General features: G+C 43.4%; 1 protein-coding gene across 4 annotated transcripts in view; it reads left to right on the top strand.

Moving 5' to 3' along the window:
• Positions 1 to 25,505, top strand: part of CDK12 (cyclin dependent kinase 12) — a 71,127-nt gene that overhangs the window by 6,609 nt on the left and 39,013 nt on the right. For all 4 annotated transcript variants that reach the window (XM_044999370.1, XM_044999369.1, XR_006575306.1 and 1 more), the window contains exons 2-13: positions 1,293 to 2,177; positions 7,465 to 7,641; positions 10,024 to 10,163; positions 11,877 to 12,047; positions 13,533 to 13,722; positions 15,033 to 15,089; positions 15,674 to 15,775; positions 18,362 to 18,439; positions 18,915 to 19,031; positions 19,743 to 19,874; positions 22,308 to 22,522; positions 24,056 to 24,505. In XM_044999370.1, the coding sequence (XP_044855305.1) occupies positions 1,293 to 2,177; positions 7,465 to 7,641; positions 10,024 to 10,163; positions 11,877 to 12,047; positions 13,533 to 13,722; positions 15,033 to 15,089; positions 15,674 to 15,775; positions 18,362 to 18,439; positions 18,915 to 19,031; positions 19,743 to 19,874; positions 22,308 to 22,522; positions 24,056 to 24,505 (2,714 nt within the window). The remainder of the gene's footprint in view (positions 1 to 1,292; positions 2,178 to 7,464; positions 7,642 to 10,023; positions 10,164 to 11,876; positions 12,048 to 13,532; positions 13,723 to 15,032; positions 15,090 to 15,673; positions 15,776 to 18,361; positions 18,440 to 18,914; positions 19,032 to 19,742; positions 19,875 to 22,307; positions 22,523 to 24,055; positions 24,506 to 25,505) is intronic.

Below are 25,505 nucleotides of genomic sequence, written 5' to 3'. Positions count from 1 at the left end.
GAATAAAAATCAGTTGTGAGCATGATTTCAACTAAGTATGGGTAGAGTCTTACTTCAAGATTCTTTAGTAACATGTGGCTTCCAAATCATTAAAGTTCCTCATTAACACATTACTCCTCATAAAATGCACTGTCCCATGCCTGGCAAAATCCCAGTCTCCCTTGAAGAGGAGAAAATATTCACTGACCTGTGAATTGAAAATACCAGTTTTCTGGGGGGGGGTTTTGGTTTTTTTCCCTTCAGTTTTTCCAATTAATCTTCATCCCTAACCTCCACTAGATTGACACATATTGCAGATTTGTGCCTAATCCAAGTCCATCCTCTGATCATCTTGTGTCCTTTTAAAGGAAGGTGTTTTTCTCCTTATTTGTGGCTCACACTAGAGTGCAGCTTTCCAAATGAATTTCATATCTCTGCTTATGTAATAAATTGTAGCCCCCTTATTGTAAATTCAGACTTAGAGTATCTCTGATCATGTCTAAATCAGGATGAAAGCCTCAAATTGTCTTTCTGACTTGCAGTGTGCAAATGCATTTATAGTAATAGTAAAACCTCTACTTGGAGTGAAGATGTTCTGTGGGAAAAAGTGGCATTCACTAGGAGAATGCCTTATTGCAGTGATACTCAGACAGAGGCTCTCGAGCCGGAAGTAGCTCTTGACTGTCTCTCCCGCGGCTCTTTGCAGGACATATTCACTCACACAGTGTTAATATTATATAGTACTATAGTAAGTGAAACAATGAATTCACACTATTGTGTCTATTTTGGGTAATGTTGATCGCTAATTTGACTCCTTAGCCACCGAGGTCTGAGTATCACTGCCTTACTGTAACAACGCCACAGGGTTGTGCAAAACATTCCCACAAGCAATACTCGTGTCTTATCATTGTGTTTTCCCTCCTGCTTTACTGCCCTGAAAGATTCCTAAACTGTCAGCTCATTGTCTCAACTAAAATCCTCCAGTCAAGCACTGTGCATCTGTTATCTCTTCTTTAACTTGGGGTTTGTCTAACCCTCATCTTGCGGTTCAGTTGTTTTAATTGTTGATTTGTAAGCAGCAGCATCTTTGACCTTGGAAGCGCCCTAGATGTTGGATTATTTCCAAGTGTCATCAAACTGGTGCCATTAATTTAAGTCTCCTCAGACAAGCCTTGGGTATGGTCAGAAGTGTAGTTGACAATTTATGAATGCTCTTGTCTTTAAAGAGAGCTTTCCCTATTTGTTAATTTCAGTAACTAACATAGTATGCCTCAGACTGCATCTCAGTTTTCTGCTTCCTGTTCTTTCCATAGGAAGACTGTGAAGTCCCGAAGTCGAAGTCCTGTATATTCAAGACACTCATCATCTCACAATAAAAAGCAGAGGTCTGGTTCACGTAGTCGCCATTCCAGTATATCGCCTGCTAGGCTACCATTGAACTCCAGCCTGGGAGCAGAGCTTAGCAGGAAAAAGAAGGAGCGAGCTGCAGCAGCGGCAGCAGCAGCAAAGGTGGATGGAAAGGAGGCAAAGAACTCGCCTGTTTTTCCGTCTATAAAAGAGAACAGCTCATCTGAGGGTAAGGAGACGGGGACGGAGTCTAAAAAAGTACCCAAAATCATTAAATCTGAAAAATCAACCTCCGATACGGAACTGGTTAATTTAATACACATGAATGCAGAGACTAAAACATCTCTGGAGCCAGTAAAAACCAAGATAGACGAGAACTCCGAGAAGAAGCATGCAGCTCCAGTTAAAGACTCAAAAACGATGGGAACAAAAGAGTCGAAGTCTGTAGTAGTGAAAGAGGAGATTGTAACTCCAACAGAGCCAGAGACAACAGAGAAGGAGAACCCGCCCCCACTGCCCTCAATAAAATCACCCCCTCCACCTCTACCAACAACTACACCGCCGCCTCAGACTCCCCCATTGCCTCCGTTGCCTCCGTCACCAGCTGTTCCACCTCTGCCGCTTTCCCAGCTGACTTCTGTTCAGGTCCCTACTTCAGTCCCAGCCTCTTTGCCATCTTCTTCCCACTCAAGAACATCTGCCTTGTCCACTCAGGCAAACTCTCAGCCCTCTGTCCAGGTCTCTACAAAACCACAAGTGTCTGTGACGGCTGCTATCCCACACCTGAAGACTTCAACGCTGCCTCCACTCCCGCTCCCACCTATTCTGCTCGGGGAAGATGACTTGGATAGGTAAGGTCATGCGGAGAGCTCAGTTCTACTTTGGTTGGAATACACTGTACTAACACAATAACAGAGAAGAGATTTTATTTTTAGCTTGCCAACTCCTTCTTTACCCTGCATATGTTTCCTAGAAGATACCTAGTTTTGTCCTTGATTCTGTTGAAGCCTGTGCCAGTCTACTGAAAACACCACTCATAACCAAATGCCCTGTCAGGTCGTTATTCACAATGTTATCATTTTGTCAGTCTCTCCATCCAGGATACCTATTTTGAGGGGCTTATGATTCAGTGCGGAAACTAGCACAAAATCTCAGAGAGGAAGAGAATTTTAGAGCTTTTTTAAAACCAGTTTTAAAAAAAACATAATCAAGTCAGTCTTTATTAAAAAATCCATTAGGTCCCTATTCTGAAAGCTGCTCTGACTGTAAGTACCGCTGTTAATGTTAATGGGGCTTCACATGGGAGAAGGTTGCATTCAGCAGCTTGCAAGAGAAGGTCCTGACTTACTATAAAAAAAATGGAATGATCCAAAAAGCTGCGTTAAGGTAACAGGAAAGATTATGTGGCCTATAGGAGAGGACAACGCAAAGCAGTGTTACACTTAGAGCATGTTGTTGGGACATGCAGGCCTTGTCTACCTGAAACAAATTGCATTGCTTTCACTTACATTGGGTTTTTAAATCAATTGCTAATTGACTTAAGCAAAACTAAAAGTACTACAGAAGAGCTAGCTAGTAATTTATTTATAATAAACCCGAAATAAGCCCAATTTAAACGGAAATAAGAGTGTCGACACAGGGGTTTGCATCAGACTAACTAAGCTGCTTTAAAATTGCACCTGGTGCAACTTTGTCCTGTAACAAGGCCATAGACAGAAAAGAAAAGAATCTCAGAAGTTAAGTAGCAGGTCTCGGAAGAGGGTTGTTGAGGGTAAGGAAACCATGCATAGTTCAGTAGTTTTAATGGTTGCATCTATATATAATTCGCCTTGTGGTTTTACATGCAGCATGTTATTTATCTTTGCCCCATGCTGCATATCTAATTACATTGTTTTATAATTTTAATGTGAAAGAGGGTAACCCTTTACCTGTCTATCTCTAAGGGCTTTTGCTTACATAGGGATGCTCAGGAAGTTAATCCAAGTTAACTTTTAAAGCAGATTGCTTAAACCAAATTAAACCCAGATGTGGATACTCTTATTTAGAATAAAAGTGACCATAATTTTTTGATTGTGTCACACAGGGGTTTAATGCAGTTAAACCAATCTCTTTAATTTCACACCTTAAATTAATTCTAATTAATTCTCCTGAGAGTGCCTTTAGAGAGGAGCCCTAAGCAGGACATCAAGACTGAGTCCTTTCCCAAGTGAATTGTTGTGTTGACTGCTACATGAATAATTTCTAGATCTGATAGATTACTTAACTAATCCCCTAGATGACTCAAGACACACACTTTTTTATGATGATGGAAATTATCTATATAAACCAGGGCAAAGGAAATAGAATCAGTTGAAAAATGGTTAAAAACTTTTTTGTCGTGGCACGATACTTTATTGAAGTTTTGTAATTTGTGAATGATTCCACATTAGGTCCTCACTTATTTTTACTTTACTAAATTGCTCACCAAAACCCTTACTCACTATCCACTTCTCAGTAAAGAGGTATTGGGATATCTTAATATAAGACTTAATTACTCTCGCATCATGTAAAACAAAACAATCTACTAGTATACTCTGAAGTATTATTACCACTTCTTACATGAAGTTCATTATATGTTCTTTGTTCACTTACTGTTATCAATGGATCTTTCAGGCATTAGTATTAGCGAGGTACTGCTGTAATTGTGATCATTACAATACATTATAAAAGTTTGGACCTGTACATCCCTATGTTGTCTTTCACAACAGCACTTGATTTAGTGTTGTTCAGTGTGTCTGTTCAGCTTTTTAAATAGCAGTGAGAGTGGAAAGAGTAGCCTTAATGTGGTACCTAGACCGGTACTTGTACTGGAAAAGTACACACTAAAGATAATGCTGTGGTTGCTAACATGGTATAATAACCTATTGAATCAGCTCTGGTGTAGTTTATGATGCTTTACAAGGCAGTCTTAATTTTACCACAAACTCTCACACCTCTTAGTGATGAAAATACTAATACTGTACATGTCCCCAGATGAGTGGCTGAGGAGACTCTTTCAAGGTTGACTTGCAGCTTTGTCAGTTTCTTAATTTTACCTCCACTACCATTGTGTATTTTGAGAGATTTATACCATAGTTGCAGGATATATTTCCACCCAAAGGTTGGCAAACAAGTTCTCAGCCAGCCAGTTCATTGAAAAAAGTGGAGGCAAACAAACAAATCCACTTCATTAGGGTTAGCAGGTGTTAGTTGTAAATGACGCATTGAAAGTAATGTACTGTCCATGGTCAATCACTTACTTAGTGCTTGTGAACCAAATTTCTCTAAGTAGATTTCTTTATTCTGTTTCCAACATGTGGAAAAAACACATGCCCTTCTTGATTTCTAAGACTATGGCAAGCATGAAGTTTAGAATCCCATTTGAGTTGCCGAAGTACAAAATGCATCTCAGTTGAGTAAATAAAGATTCTTGTACCTTTCTCTTCATGCTTGTGTAACGCTAAAAAGACTTGTGATGTATCATTCCAAAGGATTCCCCTTTGGGCTCAGATGCAGCATGAGATCTTTCATCTTACAGGGAGGGCAGGAGGAGGGAGTGAAAATGAAGGTTTAGAATGGAATAGTTCCATCATTTTAGGTATGTGATGGCTGACATCACTCTAAGTCTCGTAACTTAAATTCCTCGGGATCTCTGGGAGGTAACGACTATCCCCAAAATAGCTGAGATGTGCTAATTACAGTTTTTTAAAGCAGCTACAACTGTTTTACTGTTATGGGATTTTATTTCCCTTGTTTTTTGTATTGATGGACTTTTGTTTTTTTTGAAGCTTTGCAGCTCATCTTTACAGTTTTCCACTCCATCTGTATGCAGCACTCTCAGGTTTAGGTAATGTAGAGGTGATGTTTGTTTAGATTTAATGTTAGACTATTTGCATAGGCATTCTTTTTTATGTGCCCTGACTATAACTAAATTTAAGATAGCCACCTAGCAGCATTAATTCTGAGGTACAAATAAACTAACTCCAGCTAGTCAGTAGCCTTAAATAATCAAGTGAAGGTAACAATTTACATCAATCAGCAGATAACAGTGAAAACACTCCAGAAAAGCCTCTCCTCTCCAAATGCTACCTAGCAACACATCTTCATCCTTCTCCAAAAACCCTGTCAAGCAAATACCTTGTTGGGAAGAGTCTCAAATTCAGGCTTTTTTGGATGAAGGTGTGTGGAGCATTTTAAAACACTGCATAATGTTACGGATCTAGAACAAATACACTGCTAGCAAAAGTGGGTAAAGCTCCATTGCAGTCGGTGGAACAGGAACTGCTTTTCCTGGTGGTGAATGGCATACGCAGGCTGAAATAACTAGGCACTGAATCCAAATGAATAACTTTTAAATATTCCTCTAATAGCTTATTTAAACCATATGAAGCTGGTGAAATAATTTGACTGAGTCTATCAGGCTCTGACATAAGAACCGATTTTCAGACGTGGCACTTGAGTTAGGTACCTTCGTCTTACGTTTAGGGTCTGTCTCCACTGCAGCTGGGAACGTGCTGGAGCTAGTGCACCACGAATAGCAGGGTAGCCAGTGGGAGCACAGGCAGCAGCTTGTGCAGGCTGCCCAAGTACAAACCTGCTCACGCCCCCAGGAGCGTTTACCGAGCTGCCACCTGGGCCGCCCCTGTTTACACTGCTATTTTTAGTCTGCCAGCTCGAGCCCATGTCTGAATCCCATTTTGGGGCTCCTCTCGTCAGCCTTAACGCTGATGTTCTTCGCTTTTGTTAAGCGTGGCCAATGTAGGGGCAATCCTGCTCTTCTAAGTCAACTGCGGTACTTTGGGTGATTTTTAAATGGGGGCGAGAGCAGGCCCATGGATCTTTCTCTCATGTCTGTTATTACTTTCATGGCTTATAACGGCCACAGTGATACATATCAGTGACAGTTTTCCTCCAGTACTCTGAGTTGCAGGACTTTTCTGATTAGTTCACTAAACCTATGCGATGACCTCAATAGAAGTAAAAAGACAAATGTTTTTGGTCCGTTCCTTTAAAGAGTATCCGAACTCAGTAATTCCAAAGGGGAAAGTACTGTACTTCAATCAAAACCTCCTTCCATGTCTTGTTCTGTATTCATTTGTGGAATACACTGTGTTTCACCACAGGTTTCAGCTAGGTTGGGAAGTGGCTAGCAAGTAAGGTAACTTCCCTAATTTTCTATTCCCATCAGTTCAGTTGCATTGGCTTCTTTGTGCTGACGAGCAGAATTTTAGACCCTGCTGATGCTGACAAGCATCAGTCTCCCCTAGCAGGTTGCCCTAAGAATGATCCAAGAAAGGCTGCTTGTCTATTTCTCAATAGACAGCTTTTCCCTTTCCTGGGGAGGGTGGAGTCTTGTACAGGGTAAGTATTATGAATAATCTGACGTGCCTACTGCCATTCAACTTGGATTTTAATCCCCAATTTATTCAAATCCAGGAATTCTCCCTGATACTCCTTCCGTGTTCCCCCACTCCCGATAAACTAGATTCTGCAGATCGGTCTCCAGCTAGTTAAAGACAACCCTGCATTAAAGTCAACCAACCATTGGTACCATAATAAAAGAAGAAATGAGCTGGTGATCTACTTGCAATATGCAGAAGTTACTGTTGCCCCATTTCTGTCCTTGCTAATGAGTTAAAAGCAATGTAGTGGAGACATGGTTAATTTTGCTTGCATGTTGTAGATTTGCAATGGCCATTAATCGGCGTACGGGTCAGAACATGCCCTTAAATTTTGTTTTAATGAGTGGACAGGAGATAGGAAGTAGGGATCAGTACATGGATAACAGGTTATATCCCAAATTTGTTACTGTGCTTATATAATGTTAAGAATTTTTATTCCACTGTCATGAGAGACTTTTAGTTGCAAAGAGTTACGTGGTCTTTTGAGGCTGGGCTGTGTCTTTAATTTAGTATTTTTCTACGTTGACTTTGGCTTTGAAACAAGAAAGATGCTTAATTTTAACTCTGAGTGTCTAGAGCTAGGCTCCTAAATGCATACTTGGCCCCCTAATTTCAGGCACTCAAGTCTGAAACTTTTGGCCTATGATCTTCTTTATTTGAAATGGCATCTTAAGTCTGACCACACTGTATTAACTTGCTGTAACTTTCTGGGATTTAGTCCAAAGGAGATTCTTCCTCCAAAAGTTGTGAAGAAAGAGAGAGAGCAGAGACCACGACACTTGCTCATGGACCTCCCGCTTCCTCCAGAGCTTCCTGGAGGGGATCCGTCTCCCCCGGAGTCTCCAGAACCAAAGGCAGCCACACCACCTCAGCAACCATTCAAAAAGCGACCAAAGTAAGTGTTTGCACAGACTGTAGGCTAGGCAGTCTTAATAGCATCTCTAAACTGTCTTCTTATGGTGGTGATCTTGTGTTTATGTAGCACCTTTCGTCCAAAAGGATCCCAAAGTGTTTTAGAATGTAGCTATAAATTGGACATGGAAACTGCTTTCCCTATCATGAAAATGCACCTACCTCTGAGGTTAAATCTGCAACTGTTTTAGCAGTTCTCAGCAACCTAGCAAGTCACTTCAGGGTGAAAAGAAAATTCCAAATGTATCTGATGAATCTGAAGAGAGAAATGTAAGTAGGCGCAATGCAATTGCCCAACTGGAGTCTAGTCAGGACACTGCTGTTAATGCTACCAGCCCTGCTAAAAGTACTAGTGGATTTTTACTGACTACACATATTCAGGATCTCAGTTTTATGTTTCTTCAAGGGGCATGTTCTGTTTTACAGCCCAACTTACCTCTGTCCTGGAAAACCCATCATTTTTTCTGGAAATCATTTGATTTCAGACAAGCTTGAATCATGATACTGTGCTTATAAAAAAACAACAACATTGTTTGAAAGAAATGAAGCCCCTGTTGTGCTGGCTTCCTTTTATTCGCTGCACCCACTCCTTTGGGTTTCCCGTTCACATTTGACAGGTTTAAGGCTCTGTCAGTTAAACACGGGTGTTTGTCCATGCAGGAGAATGGGTTCCTTTCTCCATCCATTTGAACATTAACAAACTAGAAGGGCTACAGATGGCGGGGGAAAGAGCAGGTGAAATGTAGTGTGTTTGCATCACCCACCAAATGGAGCCTGTAATTCAGGCTTTATTTCGTCAAGGTTCTGACAGGTCCCATTGTTCTATAATCTATTACGTGATCCTTCCTGTGGTGTGAATTACTGGAGTGTTTCATGTACACCTTGAAAATTCCTATCAACTTTCATTTAACAATTGCCTTGAAAACAGTATTGTGGCTGAATTGGGAAAGGACCTCTCATTCTGAAGCCAAAGGAACCTGGCTGGCAAACAACCTGATGTAGAATCTTTAGTGTTTCTAGGAAGCAGTTGTTCAGGAAAGGGGCCACAGACCTTCGCCCATGACATTGGTGAAGTATTGGTGATCTGTTCTCCACTCGGTGGGCGTACTTTAACGCTAGTGAGAACTGTGCATTCATCAAGAGAATAAACTCTTGTATATAGTTAGGAGTGTCTCCCATGTTTTCTTTCCTTTCCCAAGGCATATTTGCTACATTGTGTCTTAAATAATGATCAAATGTCCTATGTTCGTGCAAAAGTTTTCCAAATACTTACCAAATCTAAAATTATCAAAGAATTATGTTACAGTAATATTGATTGGCTTCTGTCCAAACCCCGCTCACGTTAAGAGCAATGTAACAAGATCTTTAGCAGACTCCTGTGTATCATTCTGCGTTCATAAGACAAGACAGATCCATTTGTTTGAGGTACAGGCTAACTGGAGAATGGTGAGACATACTGAGAACTTTTTAGTAGTGTGATTTGATACATCATAACCCTTGATCCCTATTTTAGATCATTATATGTGGGGAAATAAGGGATAACGTTGAATGGAGTTCAGATTATGCTCTTTGGCCTTGTACAATTGTTAGGGCTGTGCTTTTAAGTGTAGGGACCTGATATAGGACAACACTGCAGGATGATGGGTGTAGAAAAAAGTCCCATTGGGCTACTCTGCCTGTAAGAGGTATAGGACTATGTAGTGTAATTTACTAAAGGCTATTGGAGTAAAATTTTACGAAATAGCACTTAACGAGAGTTAGTCATGAAAGCGACCATGGAAACTAGCCTGTTACTGGCCTCATTTTAGGGCAGGTTGAAACAAGGAGTACAGTGATTGCCATTTTAAATTTAAGAAGGTATTTGTTGCTTGGATAGTTACATTTATTGTGTTTTTTCCTGTTCTTAGTATGATGTGTAAATATTGTTGTGTGGGACAGTATAAATGTTTGTCTAGTGATGCCTGCTGCATTGAGTAAAGAAAATTGATCTCCATCTAGCGCAATGTTGCTCAACGACCAGTCCCTGAAAGCTCCCTGACACAGTAATCCAGTCCCTGGTATCAAAAAGGTTGAGAAACACTGATTTAGTGCGCCGTATAAAACTCCTAACTCTGCAATCAGTGAGATTAAGGAACAGTCTCCCCAAGGAAGTGATGGTATCCCTTTGCTTTTTGATAATTACTATCTAGATTTAAGGTATACTGTAGTCTGAGGAACAATCCTGTGTTACAAGTTAGATAGGTAAGATGACAAAATTGCTCTCCAGTCTATTAATTTTTAGGATTTAAAAAATTAATGTCCATTTAAAGCAGTTATGATCGAGTCCTATTGTTTGGGATTTTTAAACTAATCTTCCCTTTTTCAGAATCTGTTGTCCTCGTTACGGCGAGAGGAGACAGACAGAAAGCGACTGGGGGAAGCGCTGCGTGGATAAATTTGATATCATTGGGATTATTGGAGAGGGAACATATGGGCAAGTGTACAAAGCCAAGGACAAGGATACAGGTAAAGGTTAGATACAGCCTTAGTCTGAACAAGGCAATATTGAAAGAATTTCCCTAAGTGATTCTTGGGTGTCGTCTTAATTATTTTTGGTGCTATCACAGTGAGCCTGCTTAAAAGCTCATTCCAGTTTTAGTGCTGTTACTGATCGCTGGGGAATACCACCATGACCAGTAATGGACTTTGGGACATGGACTTTCAGAGGACTCTCGGGGAGTGAGGCTTCCCAAACCCCACTGCCCTTCATTGGAAGTTGGCACCTAACCGTTCTTTTGTTCCTGTGAAAATCTCCCCGTGTGCACCCACAGTGTTACTCCGCCCTGTAAACCCACACATTTGTTTCATTGCTGCTCTGTCAAGCCACAGATGAGATCATTTGCACAACAAAGACTCTAACATAAAGTGACCAAAGCAAAGAAGTTCAACAAAACTGTGATCCTGTTCTTAACTCCCCTTTCTCTGCATAGTATTGCAGCATCTATTGCTCTCCGTGTCTCTTATTTTGTGGGTGATACTATAGGAGCATTTGCTAATCCTGCACTTTATAATTTGCACATAGATGGTGTTCTCTCCCCACTTAGCAAAGTTTTAGTAGATGAGAGAGCATAGTAGATAACGAGGTTGCTTAATACAGAGTGTTTCACCCAATGTCCTATGGTGCATTTTCCAGTGAATTACAAAGAAATAATTAAAAATCAACTTCAGATTAAAGGAACAAACCACATTCTGCAATAGTGGGATCCTTGCTCTTTAGAGTGCTGTCCACTTGCTAATTCGTGTTGCATCTCCCAGTCACTGCAAATTAGATTGTCACGTATCTTGCATTTCTAGGACCTCTTTCATCTAAAGTTCTCAAAATGCTTTACAAACACTGACTCTCACGTGCCCTATTCCTGTGTGAAAGTAACATAGCTAGTCATTTGCAGAGCTGGGAATAGAAACCAGGAGTCCTGATACCCTCTGTCTGGTTCTAACTGCTAATTCACTGAGTAGCTCTTTTACATTGAACTAGTGAATTAGTATTCCCAAGCAAAAAAAACTTTCAGATGGAGTTCAGATTGAGCAATGTAATCTTTTTGGAAAATGTCTTAGTGCAGGGATGGGCAGCAGCAGCCCAGGGCTGCATCCGGTCCATCAGATCATCTTACTTGGCCCGCCACAGCCCAGTTCAGGGCAGGCGTCTAGCAGTATGTGGGCCAGGAGCAGAGTAGGGCAAGGCATTGCAGAGGGCAGGCAAGAACATATACACATCGCGTGGTGAGAACCAGTGGGAAGGATCAGGCAGCTGGGCCTAGCCTTCTTGGCCAATAGCCATCGCTGTCAGGTGGGCTCACTCTCCAGCTCCCACCCTGGAGGCCAGGACCCGACACAAACATGCCACGTCTCACCCTCTGGGGGCAGGACCCGACATACACATGCCCCAGCCCAAAGGGTTTTAGTGGCTTTTGTGGCCGTCTACTACCTTAAAGTTGCCCATCCCTGCCTGTCTTTAAATTGCCATGTTCTTCTGTTACCAATGTAACTGGAGCCTAGAAAAGTCTTTGCTAAGAACATAATTAACGACTAAATGAACAGATTTCCTAATGAAAACTAATAATAAAAAGACCAAACTCAAAGGCCTGGGCAGGGCAGAGGCAGGCCAGCATCAAGAGTGTATCGTTTGGATTATTTGGAGTATCTGTCTGCAAACACTTTGACACTGAGTTGTTTTGGCAGGTGAACTGGTGGCTTTAAAGAAAGTGCGATTGGACAATGAGAAGGAAGGCTTCCCCATAACGGCCATCCGCGAGATTAAAATCCTTCGGCAGTTGATCCATCGCAGCGTTGTTAACATGAAGGAAATTGTTACAGACAAACAAGATGCACTGGACTTCAAGAAGGACAAAGGTATTGCTAGCGGCATAGTGTGGTTTAACTAACAGAAATGTCTCCAGCACCTCGTTTACTATCCTGGTGTAAGGATGGGTCTAGCAATCTGATACCGTTCTATTTATTCTAGGTTTTTTTGCTAGAATTGTCTGTTGCTACGTGTCTGCATCTGGATGAAAAAATAATCTACATGTATTTTATGGCTGCAGATCGCAGCAACAAAATCTGCACAGCCTGCCGCTGATTTTGCTTTCAGTGTTAATCGGCACAAGATATTATCCTTTTTGTGGGTTGCCTGCAACAGACACAGTCTTTCTGATCACTGGTATAGAATCATTGCGTGGAAGTGTTCACAAGACGCCAAGCATTCATACTAGTCCAAGTACCCAGCTTTGCAGCAGTCTTATAGCAGCAGCATCTCATGAGCTGCTAGATGCCGAGATCAATAGTTTACACCATGTGGAAAATGGTATCAACTTAATCAACTACTCTGCACTAAAGAGAACACTCCAGCTTCTTCTCCCTTGGCTGCATTGGCGCTGCAGGGTGTCAGACTGTCTGAAATGTTGGGAGTGGAAAGTTTGTTCCTGCTTCTTACTGCTATTAGCCCTGCTGAGTAAACACCGCCAAGAGAGGGTGAGCTGAAGTCTGTCCCTTATGCATCAACAACAGAATTGTTGCTTAAATCTTAATCAGTTACACTTGAGCAACCCTGTTCCTACTGAAGACTGTGGATTTTCACAGGTGTAAAAATGGGGCTGCAGTTCCTTTAATAATGGTGGTGATGCACAAGGGTCCAGGTTGACTTTGCAGAACTGGTTGTTAGATGAAGTATATTTGTTCTTATAAACTAAGTATGCTTGATATGAATGTGATTGAGAGGCAATGAATGTGGAATGCCACGGTACCAATCTTAGAGTCTTGTCACTTTACAGAGCAGATGCACACTTAGTGTATCCCAAGGGTAAAGTATACTTATTTCTATCCCTGGAAGTTTGTGAGTGATCAGGCTTTAAAACTGAGTAAGCCTTTGCTGGTTTAGCCGTGGCGTTTTTTCCCCGGCACTGGGCAGTCCCTTTTATTATGCTGCATAGTGTTGGCTGTCTCAAGAACCAGTTAATGGTATAGAAGGTTTTCCATCCTCTCTCACTTCTAAGTTTGACGGTGCTTTTAAAAACACAGTCCTTTTAGGTTGCACTTGGAGTCTCTCTTCTTCCAGCAGATTCAAGTCCATGATGGTACCTTATGCTAATGCTTCCATTCTGTCCTTTTGTCGCTTGCTATGAAAAGTGCTGTGAAAAGAAAAGTACTGAGCACCCACCTTCTGGAGATCAGACCCCCCCCCCCCCACCTCAGAAGTATCCAGTTGAGCACAGAAAATCACAAGTCGCTTTTTTCTAAATCTTGGCCTTTATCTTGAAGCAGTTCCACTACATAACCAAAAATGTTGAAACTTTTGACTTCACTTTTCACCCCCTGTCTTAAACTTTGTTTCGGTGGCAGGTGCCTTTTACCTTGTGTTTGAATACATGGACCATGACCTCATGGGGCTGCTAGAATCCGGCTTGGTGCATTTCTCAGAGGACCATATCAAGTCTTTCATGAAACAGTTAATGGAGGGGCTGGATTATTGTCACAAAAAGAACTTCCTTCATCGAGACATTAAATGTTCCAACATTCTACTAAACAACAGGTAACTTGGCACTGGATAGGGTAAAGATGATTTCATCAAACTGGCTAATCTGAGCTGTGAGATGTTAGGCCGCTGATTCATTGAGATTATGGGAAAGAATACAAAGACCTTATCTGCAGTAGTGACCCTGTCTTCTGCATGTTTCCATACGAAATGACAGATATTCTAACTAAGCAATAGGTCCCCTGGGTGCTGTATCTGTAATAGGAGTTGTCTTCAACCAAAGGTGAATGAACCTAATAACCTTCTGCTTAACTTCCTGTTGGTGGCAACCTCTCCAGAAGAGACCTTTTGCTGGCAAAATGTACTGCTCCTTATCTCAGTCTCTTAAGGATGGCAGACCATGTCTGGGTGCAGTTTCTGGCTCTAAGCAACCTTTTTGTTGTAATGCTGTAGTATTTAGGGGACTGGTTTGGTTATGTTAAAGCAAACACATATGCCTTTTGAATAGGAAATGGCATCCTGGAATGGATCATTCAGGGGCATCACAAGGTTAAACCTTGCTACTGAAAACCATCTGCAACAAAACATCATAAAGGACATTGTGGGGAGGCTGAGTTACAATAAATAAGGTGTTTGTTCAGTGATAGAGCCCAAAGGAGTATTCCTGCAGCTATTGCTGCTAGGTTCAAGTCTCAAAGCCCCTGGGGGAGAATGTAATGGGTTTATTCCAGCACCATCTCCACTAAGTCCTTTGTTGGCATAAATGAATGTGGGAAAAGAGTCGTCATCTTTCTCAATGTCTCTGGGTTTTTCTGACTGTTCCCTCTCCCACTTGCCTTCACATGCAGACACCACCCATGCTCTGCACTGTCAGAGTTTAATTTCTTAGCTATTTAGAGGCTGGGATTGTGGTGGTGGCATGTATTGGGTGTGGGCTCCGATGTCCCTCACTATTCACCACCTGGAAACCAGTTTTAGGAGTGGTATAGACGTCTCAGAATGACTTCTTCCCATGTAGTCTTCTGCTAGAGTTGCTGGATGCAGCTTAGTTCATTGTGGGACAGGTTACAAATTGGAGACCATTTGCTAGGATTCTTCAGGTCTCCATCTGAACGCCCATGAGGGGAAATTAAAACTGATAGACTCTGATAGTAACACTGGAAATCACTGTACCCGCATGCCCATTTGTGATTGTCCTGAAACTGAATGCTTGTATGTCTTTCTGGAGCATAGGATCTGTTAAAAATCAGACAGGCATATCCGGCGTGATCAGTTGCCAAACACTGGTTGTCCTTGGTCCTTTCTTACTGTTTCAGCAAGTGATCCCATCTGAAACTCATGCCAATAGTTGTGGTTTTGTTTTTCAGTGGGCAGATCAAACTTGCAGATTTTGGACTTGCCCGACTGTACAGCTCTGAAGAGAGGTAAGTCATTCAAAGGGGGAATTTGCTAACATATGTGAATTGACCCACTGAGTCTCCTGATGCCCCAATACTCCATCAGCCTGGGAAGCTAGCCAGCAGCCCCTTATAGAATAAATGTGTAAATAGCCTTTCTTTAGACAAACCCAGCTGACTGTGCAGAAGTTTCCCTTCCTTGACTACCATGAGTCTGCTCTTCAAATTATTGTAGCATTATATTTCACTTCCTACCTTAACTGTTCAGCAGGGTTGCTGTTCAACCTCAGCTGCCTTCCAGTTTAGAGTTAGCTGCACTTCAGTGCTGGGTTAGGTGATTTGTGTATGTGGGTGTATCAGTAAGGATTTCTGAAGCTCTCCACACAAAAAGAAGTGGCCTGATTTTCAGACATGTGGCCCACCTACAGCTCTCATTGAATTACAGAGGAACTGTGTGCCCCCCGCACTTCTGAAAACCAGGCTGCTTTTGTTTAGATGCCTGATTCTAGGCCCCTGTGTTTGAAAGCGAAGGCCATGGTTCTTAAAGCATTTTGGGATCCACTGACATGAAAAGAACTGTACCAATGTAAGTCTGTCATCTTACCTTCCAGCCGTCCATACACAAATAAAGTCATTACATTATGGTATCGACCTCCAGAATTGCTGCTAGGCGAGGAGCGTTACACACCAGCCATAGACGTGTGGAGCTGTGGGTAAGCGCCTCGTTGTATCCGGTAGCGTTTTGTTTGAGCTGTGATAATCATAAAGAGTCCAAATATGGTTCTAAAGGGTCTGACAGAATAGCCTTGTGTAATGTGTTGTATCTCTTGGTAATGCAATAGCAACCATACAAGTAGGTTCCACTTGATCTCATCTCTGCAACATTTGAGAAGTTCCAAAAACGTATTGGTGATGTAACCCTTGTGTCTTTATCAGAACTATTGTTAAATAAACTTTAACACGAGGGTTCATCTAAATGGAAACTTGGGGATGGTCTGCTAAAAATTAGTAGCTGTATCTTTCTCTGTAAAGGGCTTAATTCCTGGTTATAATGATGATCTATTTTTAACATCTATAAGACCACCACCATTACTATATGTAGCCCACCTACTAAAGTAATACTGCTTTCTTTTTACTTCCTTCGTTCCTGGTATAGTTTCAGCCATGCTTAGTTAGCAAACTTCGGATAAATTCCAAATCCAATGCAGATAATATTCTGCAAAAAAGGACTTCATAGAACTTGTAAAAGTCAATGAGAGAGAATATACATCAAACTAGCTCAGTTTACAAGTCAGAAGGGTTTTTTTTCTCTAAACTGGCAAAATCTCCATGGGACCAAAGAGATGTAGGTGGGATTTCATTCTTCTACTACACCTGGTAATAAAGATGCTGCAGTCAAAACCTAGATGGCAGGTTTGGTGATGATTAGATCCTGTCTAAGGCTTTAGCGTGGTTACAGAACATAGGTAAAGGTAATAATTGGAGATATACCAATCTCCTAGAACTGGAAGGGACCTTGAAAGGTCATCGAGTCCAGCCCCCTGCCTTCACTAGCAGGACCAATTTTTGCTAAGTCCCTAAGTGGCCTCCTCAAGGATTGAACTCACAACCCTTGGTTTAGCAGGCCAATGCTCAAACCACTGAGCTATCCCTCCCTCCATAAACGTAAAGTCAGGTCCCATCTGTGCTACAAACTGTGACCATGTTGTGTCTGTGAATCCCCTGACTTAGTGGTAGTGGAGACAGGCGTAGAGAAAAGGCCCCTTTAGCAGAGTTTTCTGTCTAGCTGTAACTGTTGAAGTTAGCCGGTGAAAGCCTGGATATTATTTTTGTATTAGCTTTGTAAATATTTTGATGAAAAAGGTTGAGGCAGAGTTTAAAATATTTTAAAACTCTGGACCCAAAATAAGGGTGCCTTACCACCCAAGCACCTGAAACATTTATTAAGGACTCTTAAGAACCAGTGTGAAATATTTGAACACCTGTAGGAAGGCCAGTGTGCATTAGTATTGAAGAACAATAGCATAAAATTTACCTAGTTAGGTTTTTATAGTGACTGAGGCTGTGTTTAGTTCTAAACCACTTGCTTAGATGTCATTACTATTTAAATTTTAACAAGTAAGCCTTGACGTTAATGCCCCATTAAGGTGCACGGGGGAAGTTCATTTCTCAGGTGCTCTTTGTTCATTTTGTGCAGCTTGCTGAGTCAGTGCATCAATGAATTGATGACATGATGGAGGTTCATCGCAATCAAGGGGCTGGAAACTTTATTTAGACAGAGAAGCTAAAGGAAGCTTAGATTTCTCAGAAGAGAGCAATATCCGTAAAAGATCATAAATTGGAGAACTCAAGGCCTTCCAGTGGCCTTATATAGCCACCAGAGCAATTTGATCCCTGTGAATTTAGCAACGTAGAGCCAGATTTTTAAAGAATCTCAGAACTTGAGTTTCAAGAATGCAGGATCCACAGTTGGGGCCAGATTTTCCTAAGGGCTCAGCACCCAGCAGCTTTCATTGTGACGCTTTCGGGCGAATTTTCAGCTGAGCTCAGAGCTTGGCCTGCCGTGTGCTATTTTGTAAATCCATGTACTTATGTTGGCTTTTTAATGGAAACTCAGCTCTCTTGACAATTTGGGCCCAATTTGAGAGTGCTGATCCCTTCTGAAAACTGTGACTGTGAAGTCAAGTTGTTATTCAGTGTCCATATAGAAAAAGAAGTGAGCTGTAGCTCACGAAAGCTCATGCTACAATAAATTTGTTAGTCTTTAAGGTGCCACAAGTACTCCTGTTCTTCATATAGAAAAAGTTGATGTTAGCCTAGTGTCCACCTCAGACCACTGCTGTATTTGGCACTAATTTGTACTCCTGGCGGAAGGCTCACCAGAGAGGCCAGGGATTGAATGGATAATGGAAACTCAACTCTTCCCTCCCCTATTTTTTCCCCCAGCTGGAGGCATAATAGATTAAATGTATCTTTTTTTCAAGGCAAGTGATATACCGCTGGCCATTTCTTATAGACTGGCCCAGCTAAGCCTTCATGATCCTGTTTACATTTCCCTTTGCCTGAGAAGAGTTAATATGTCGCAGGCTTGACATCTTAACAGGGCCACTGGCAAATGTTGCTCCCTAAATGCATGTGATGGCCGACTCTTCGCACGCAGGTTAGTTGGGCAGTTCCCAGTTTTGATCTCTGATGCAAATGAACCCTCAGGCAAAGCTGCTTGTAGACAGAAATGCAACACTAGTCAAATGATCATCCCCAGTGTCTGCTGTCATGACCTGTCGGTTTTCCTCTTCCAGTTGTATCCTCGGGGAACTGTTTACAAAGAAGCCTATTTTTCAAGCCAATCTGGAACTGGCTCAGCTTGAATTAATCAGGTAAAGCATTGTGCACGCATGTCTATGAGACGTAGTATGGGGGAAACTGCTCAGGCACTTAATATCACAGCAGTTCTCGAACCCTAATCAGTTTGCAAAGTGAGACCAGCAATGACAGTAACTACAAATACAAGTAGTTAGGCCTCTAGGTGTTTGTGCTTGCGAACCAGGTTGATGCCTGACTATTAATATTTACACCAATCGTGAAGTGAGGTGTAGGTATTTGAGTGTAAAAATCACTCCTGCAAAAATAGAGACCAGCACTGAAAACTGTCTGTCAGGTGGTTTTAAAACCAAGGTAAGCCTCTTTCTGATACTGCTTTTACCTGAGCTTTTGTCTAATCCTCCTCAGTGTGTCCTCAGACCTGGGCTGTCTGTATGCTAAGCTGAGTCAGAGAGGAAATTGTTTCACTTGGGCAACTCTTCTGCTTCTCCTGCGTGCTGATTGTGTTCTTGCTCTCCGGTTCTCTTGTAGCCGGCTCTGCGGGAGCCCCTGCCCAGCTGTGTGGCCAGACGTCATCAAGCTGCCCTACTTCAACACTATGAAACCGAAGAAGCAATACCGAAGGCGTCTGCGGGAGGAGTTCTCTTTGTGAGTGTGATAGGAGAGGAGATGAGGGACTGTGTTTGCGGCTTTGTGACCTTCTGTAACCGCTTGCTAGTAATGTCACTGTAACGTCCGCTGGCTGCCTTCACCTTCCTTTAGGTGACAGGGCAGGTGGTGGTGGGATGAAGGGACAGTTCTCCCATTTCCCTGTGCCCTCCTGGGGGACTCTTTCCCATCCCAGGAAAGCTGGAGGTGGCCCATCGACAGCTCTTTAAATTTCTACCCCGTGATTGTTGCTCAAGAATGAGCTGCCTTCTAACCCCACCCACAGCTCTTTGCAGCACTCACTGTAAGTCCACTGGCTAGGAAACTTCCAGCACAGCATCAGCCTGTCAAGACTCCTTTCCTGAGAACCAGGCCCAAGGGAAAGCTGCAGCTGTCTGTCTCCAAGGGCAGTGGTGTGCACGGTCTCTGGAAGATCTGAATCATGTGATTTGCCTTGTGGCTTCAAAGAGGAATTTAAAGGCACTAATGGCTAAAGTGACACTGAAAAGATTATGAATCCAGGGTCTGTTTTTCGTGCCACAGATACTTCGGCGCGTGTCCCTCCAATATTAATGTGGACTGGGTGGGTCTTCCCCATGTCTCAAGGGGAGTGGTCAAGCCGTTTTCTGAGCATGTGGCACAGTTTCCACCCTCCCTCTCCTTTTATAACAGCCTCTTAATTCTAGTCTTGTCCCCATCATTTTTACCCAGCATTCCTTCGGCTGCTCTTGATCTGCTGGACCACATGCTGACCCTGGACCCCGGCAAACGTTGCACAGCAGAACAGGCCTTGCAGAGTGATTTCCTTAAGGATGTGGACCTCGGCAAGATGGCTCCTCCAGAGTAAGTGTCAATCGGCATCACCCACTGCAGTTTGCCAAAAGCAGTGGCCTGAGCTCTTTCCTAGGCTCTTTGCTCTGCTCTGCCACAGTGTGCGGCTGTGGGCAAGTCACTTCACCTTTGTGTCTCTTTTGCCTCCCCCCTCTGTAAAATGGGGATACCACTTATCTCTCACAGCGGCTGAAGCTCAGTTTATTGATGCTTGTAAAGTGCTCTGAGATCCTCTGATGGAAGATGATATAGAAGGGTAAAGTATAATTAAAAACCCCCATCCTCTTTGGGGCTTTTGAGTTTGTTAATACTGCTTATTAATTGGCTAGAAGGATTGCTGGTGAGCAGCGTGTCACAGCTCCACCCCACAGAGCACACTGATTGTGAAACCCTGCTCTGCTTCCTTTGTGTCTCCACACGCACGCAGGGATGACTGGTTTTGATGACCTCTTTAGATTTGCCAAGGGCAGCCCCTGTCGTGAGACCATCGCTTTGTCTCGCAGTTTAGCACATTGCAGGCCCTGATGGGTTTGGGTTTCAAAAACTGCTGGAGCATCTGGCTGTTCCCAAGCAAACCCCAAACCTGTAAAGACCTGGATTGTTCGAGAGGTCTCAGTGAGGCCACTGAACTCTCCTAGCGCTCCAAATGAGGAATCCAGACATATCCAAGGCAGTGAAACGGGTGTCTGGGTTTTCCCTGGGCCTGTGAACTAGATTGATTTTTTTTTAAGGCCAAAAGGGACTGTTACCCGCACAAAATTATCTGTCACTTGCACACTCTAGGGAACCCACCTCCTACCTCGTTCTTAGGGCTCAAGGCATAACCCGGTTAACTTAGGCACCCCCACCCTTTCCCAGTTCCTAGGGCTCCAGACAAAAGGCACCTAACTTTACCCCTCCGTGGGCTCTGGGCTCTACTCCTCCGGGCTCAGAGCAAACACCCATTCCCTATGGGCTCAGGGCTTAATCTTTTGCGAGTTTACAGGGTCTTTTCCCAGTGAAAGAGCCTTACACAGTAATATCCTCCTTTAACGTCTGTTTATTAACAATCACCAAAACAGACTGCACACGCTGCACATACAATGCTCACACTCCCAATAAGACAGATGAACTTTTCTTGATGGCCAGTCAGGATCAGGTCATCTGGGGGACTCCAGTTTCTGCACGGTGTGGTTGGCAGAGTGTTGAGGTCTGGCAGCTCTGATCTTTGGGGCTGTGTCCTGGAGTTGGTTCCCAAAGAACTTCCTTTTTGACCCCAGTTTATATAGTGAAACTTGAGTCCTGCTTAGCTGTGCCTTAGCCAATCATTTTACTAAAATTTTACTAACCAAATCTAACATATTGTAACAAAATTCTCTAACCAAACATACCCCGCACCTTAATTAATTTACACCTAGTAAAATTAATTATGTAACAGACCGAAACAATCAAAGAACCAGACAGACCATACAGACAAACAATAGGGAAGTGGGGACCATAATGACAAAACAAAGAATTGAGGATTTCACAACCACAACTATTGATAAGTGGTTTCTTGACCGACAGGATGCTATTGAACTAAGTTTTCTTTAACCATCTTAAGATCTGTTTCTTTATCTGGTGATAGTGGGTGCTGTTAGGACAGGGTCTCCTTCCTAACAGCCTGGTATTACATTGTTTTAATGTAATTTAGATGGAATGTGAGGATGTGACTTCCTGCTTCTTAGCTAATGGCTGCTGCTCCTAATATGGCTGCAGACAAAGACCTTAGGCCTTACAATATGGCTACAGGAAGAGGCCTTCTCCTTACAGGACCATTAGATCAGCGGTTCTCAAACTCTGGATCGCGAACCTCTTTTTAATGGGGTTGCCAGGGCTGGGGCCCAGGGTCAAAGCCCAAACCCCACTGTCTGGGGCCAAAGGCCGACCCCTACTGCCCAGGGCTGAAGCTGAAGCCCCACTGCTGAGGCTTTGCCTCCACCCCCCTCTCTCTCTCTCACACTTGGGGCAGTGGGGCTTGGGTGGGCTCAGGCTTCAGTCCCCCTTCCCGGGGTCATGTAGTAATTTTTGTTGTTAGAAAGGGGTCATGGTGCAATAAAGTTTGAGAGCCCCTGCACTAGATCATCTGAGCTGTGTCTTCTGTCTGTCCCAGGCCATAGAATTTCACCCAGTTACCCTTTTATTGAGCCCTGACTAGGAGCTACATGCATCAAAGCTAATCTAGTTCTGACTTTATTAAGATCCCTGTACAGTTTAAACGATGTGAGCGCACGAATGTCTTCCTCACTGTAGGGCCCAAACTCCTCATTGTTTAGTAATGTTGCTGCCCTCAGAGCAACGTTTCACTGATCCTTTTGGGTTACTGAGAACTTCCCCAGCCATGCGAATGCAACTCAGGACTTCCCAGCAGGAGTTCTCGGCGCTTTCCCTACGTTTCTCCTCTCACCAAGTCTTGTCCTCTTCCAGCCTCCCTCACTGGCAGGATTGCCACGAGCTGTGGAGCAAGAAACGCCGACGACAACGGCAAAGTGGGATCACAGTGGAGGAACCTCCGTCATCTAAAGTTTCTCGGAAAGAACCTACCTCTGTAACGAGCACAGACGCTGTGAAGAACAGCAGCAGCCCGGCACACCCACAGCCTGCCCCGCTCAAGATAGAGCCTGGTGCTGGAGATGCAATAGGTCAGTCTGATGTTGTCACAACGGTTTCCTATGTCCATTCCAGTGCGAACTTTGTCAATTGCAAATGTTTCCAGCTGGTCTCTGAAGGCTCCTGGTCAAATTTATAGTCAGCTGGAGTATATGTTACATAGAGAGGAAATGAGCTCCTAGTACATACCATTATACACCCTCTGCTCCTTTGCGTGAATTCCTGAATGACAACAAACGCTAAATAGAATCTTGTGCGAGATTTAAGACCAGCAGAGTATCTGAGAATATACTGAAGGAAACAGTCGTGCACTGGCAGGCGGATGGACTGGATGACCTAAGAATTCTGTTCTGTAATTGTTTTTGACCTAATTGTGTGTTGCATTATAATGACTAACCTTCAGAATAGGAGGAGGTGGGAATATCTTGTAGGCAAAGTCCAAATTCTCTGCTGGGATCAATGGATTTTTGCCCATTAATGATTGTAGTAAAGATTATGCCTGGTAGTAAATGTGTGCAGGATCAGGATCTTGCATTGTATATTCATGCTGGTGCCTAAATATTAAGTAAATGCCAGGGAGCCATATTGACCCCTCGAAATAGACACATCCAGCATTTTCTAAACAAATTGGTTGTCTGTGTATTATGGAAGCATCGAGGAACCCCAGTCAGGGGTCAGGACCCCATCGTGCCCCAGTGAGATTGTGAGTTGGGATGCAACGTGTGCCTAAAAGAAGGGGAATGGGGTTGGGTGAATGAAGGAACAATAAAACATGCAGAGTGAAGTGGAAAATTAGAAGTCACAGCTTGCTGTTTGTCTAACAAGTAACAAAAGCTTGTATTCAAGCTTCTGACAGTTTTGCAAAAAAGAAGAGTATAAAATAAAATACCCACGCTCATTTCTTACCCGTAGTTTGATACTGGTGTACTGACAATTTGATGATTCAGCAACAAATGGCGCTCTTTTCTGAGTCAGCAACTGGTGCTGTGCTCCGGCTTGGTGCATAGGGAGGTTGTGCCACTGGCGGTGTCATATTTCAGATGAGACTTGGACACTTGCTTATCAGGACCCAGTCCCACATGCTCTCTGACCAGATTCCTGCGTGAGGAATTACATTTTGCCCAACACAATTTCCCCTCCTGTTTTGATTGGATCCCTACTCTGCTGCACTTTCTGCCCAAAGTTGTAATGTGTGCTGTTAAACAGCTGCTGCATTCCAACCCAGAAGGACCTGCTTTTCAGTGCTGGAGGAAGCACTTCTGGTCTGCAAAGCACTCTGGGGAATTCTTCTGGTTAGAAAGTGCTAGCGGAATGTAAAATATTAACACCACACAGGGGACTGAAAACAAGCCAGAACAGCCAAACGCTGAGTGCCCAAACTAAGATCATCAGGAGGTACTTGAGCAAACGTTGACATGGAATTCCTTTCCTAAAACTCCCTCCTTGCTTTTGAAAGGTTAGGGGGAGTGGGGTTTCTGCTGTGCTTTTCCGAAGTAATGGTTATGAACTTATGTGGTATGCCTGTCCCGAGCCACTTTCTGTGACGCTTCTTGTATTCTATGCAGGCCTTGGAGACATCACGCAGCAGCTGAATCAAAGCGAACTGGCTGTTTTACTGAACTTGCTGCAGAGCCAGACGGATCTCAGTGTCCCACAGATGGCCCAGCTGTTGAATGTACACTCTAACCCAGAGATGCAGCAGCAGCTGGAAGCTCTCAACCAGTCCATCAGTGCTCTGACAGAAGTCACAACTCAGCAGCAGGACTCTCAGAAAGTGGCCCTGGAGGAAGCCATCGAAGAAGAGCCACCCACAGAGGTCCAGCCACCAGAGGAGCAGACAACCCCGGAAGCGGCTAGCACTCAGGGAGATATGCAGAACATGCTGGCTGTTCTGCTGAGTCAGCTGATGAAGACCCAGGAACCTGCTGTAAACCTGGAGGAAAGCAACGGGGAAAAGAGCAGTGAGCAACGTGGGCCAAGGAAAACCCCTACCACGCATCAGGAGGAAAGCACAGGTAAATAATCGTGACTGTTGCTTGTGGACCTTGGATGCCATTCACCCTTCTGAGGAATCTTAAGCATTCCATAAAAGTGCATCTAGTTTATAACTGTGACCGTAGGGAGCCAGGCCTCTTGCACATTGTAAAGAGGGGGCTTTCCAAAGGGGTGGAAAGAAGCATGGTGCCAAGCTTACACCAGCTTTGGTGGGGTGTCAGACTTCAGGACTCTCCGGGGGAGGTGACTGGCCACTCACTCAGGTCGCTTTAGCTGAGAGACTGGGTGCAGCAGAATCTCATAAATAGGCTTGAGCAGCTAGGGCAGATGGTTAAAACTTCCTGAGTAGCCAAGCACAAAAAATTGGTCAGGGACCTCACTTCTCCAGAGCACTTAAAATCCTTCAACAGGGTGGTGAATGGGCAGTGAAGTTTGAAAAGATTCCTCTTGTAAAAGACAAACCCAGTGAGTTCTTTTTTGGTCTGAGCCAATACCTAGTGACTGATTAACATTGGCCAGTGATACTGTGCTAATAAATTCATGTTGCATTTACACACATGCAGGCAGGTTTTGCACAGGACATCAGAGCCATGCAGTGACTAATTCCTCTTAGCGTCCTAGTGCTCTTTCTCACACATGCAAAAGTATGTATAGAAAAGACTGGAGTGTGTTGCACAGGATTGGCAGGGAATGCAGCAGCAGTTCTGGAAGGAAAAAGCTGGCATGCCTGGCTTCGCTGCGCCTGGTTTTAGACCGTTCTAATGGTCTCTGTCCTTGTCATGAGTCCTAAAATTTGACAGACTTGAACAAAATTGAGCTGAGTGCTCATTCCTAAGATCGTGAGAGAGAGGGAGGTTTGTTCATAAAAGATTTGGCTTGTGCCAGTGGAATCTTGGATTTCCTTCCCAGAGGTGAGTTTAAATGTGCATCCATATTTTCCGTTACTGCCAACAGAGCACCACAGGATGATAGGAGCCGCAGATTATAGAAGCTCCTGCTGCAAATGAATTACAACTTATT

This window comes from Mauremys mutica, chromosome 25 (assembly GCF_020497125.1).
Source record: "Mauremys mutica isolate MM-2020 ecotype Southern chromosome 25, ASM2049712v1, whole genome shotgun sequence".
Taxonomy (NCBI): domain Eukaryota; kingdom Metazoa; phylum Chordata; order Testudines; family Geoemydidae; genus Mauremys; species Mauremys mutica.
Note: the sequence above shows the minus strand (reverse complement) of the source record. Positions and strands in the feature narration are given on the sequence as shown.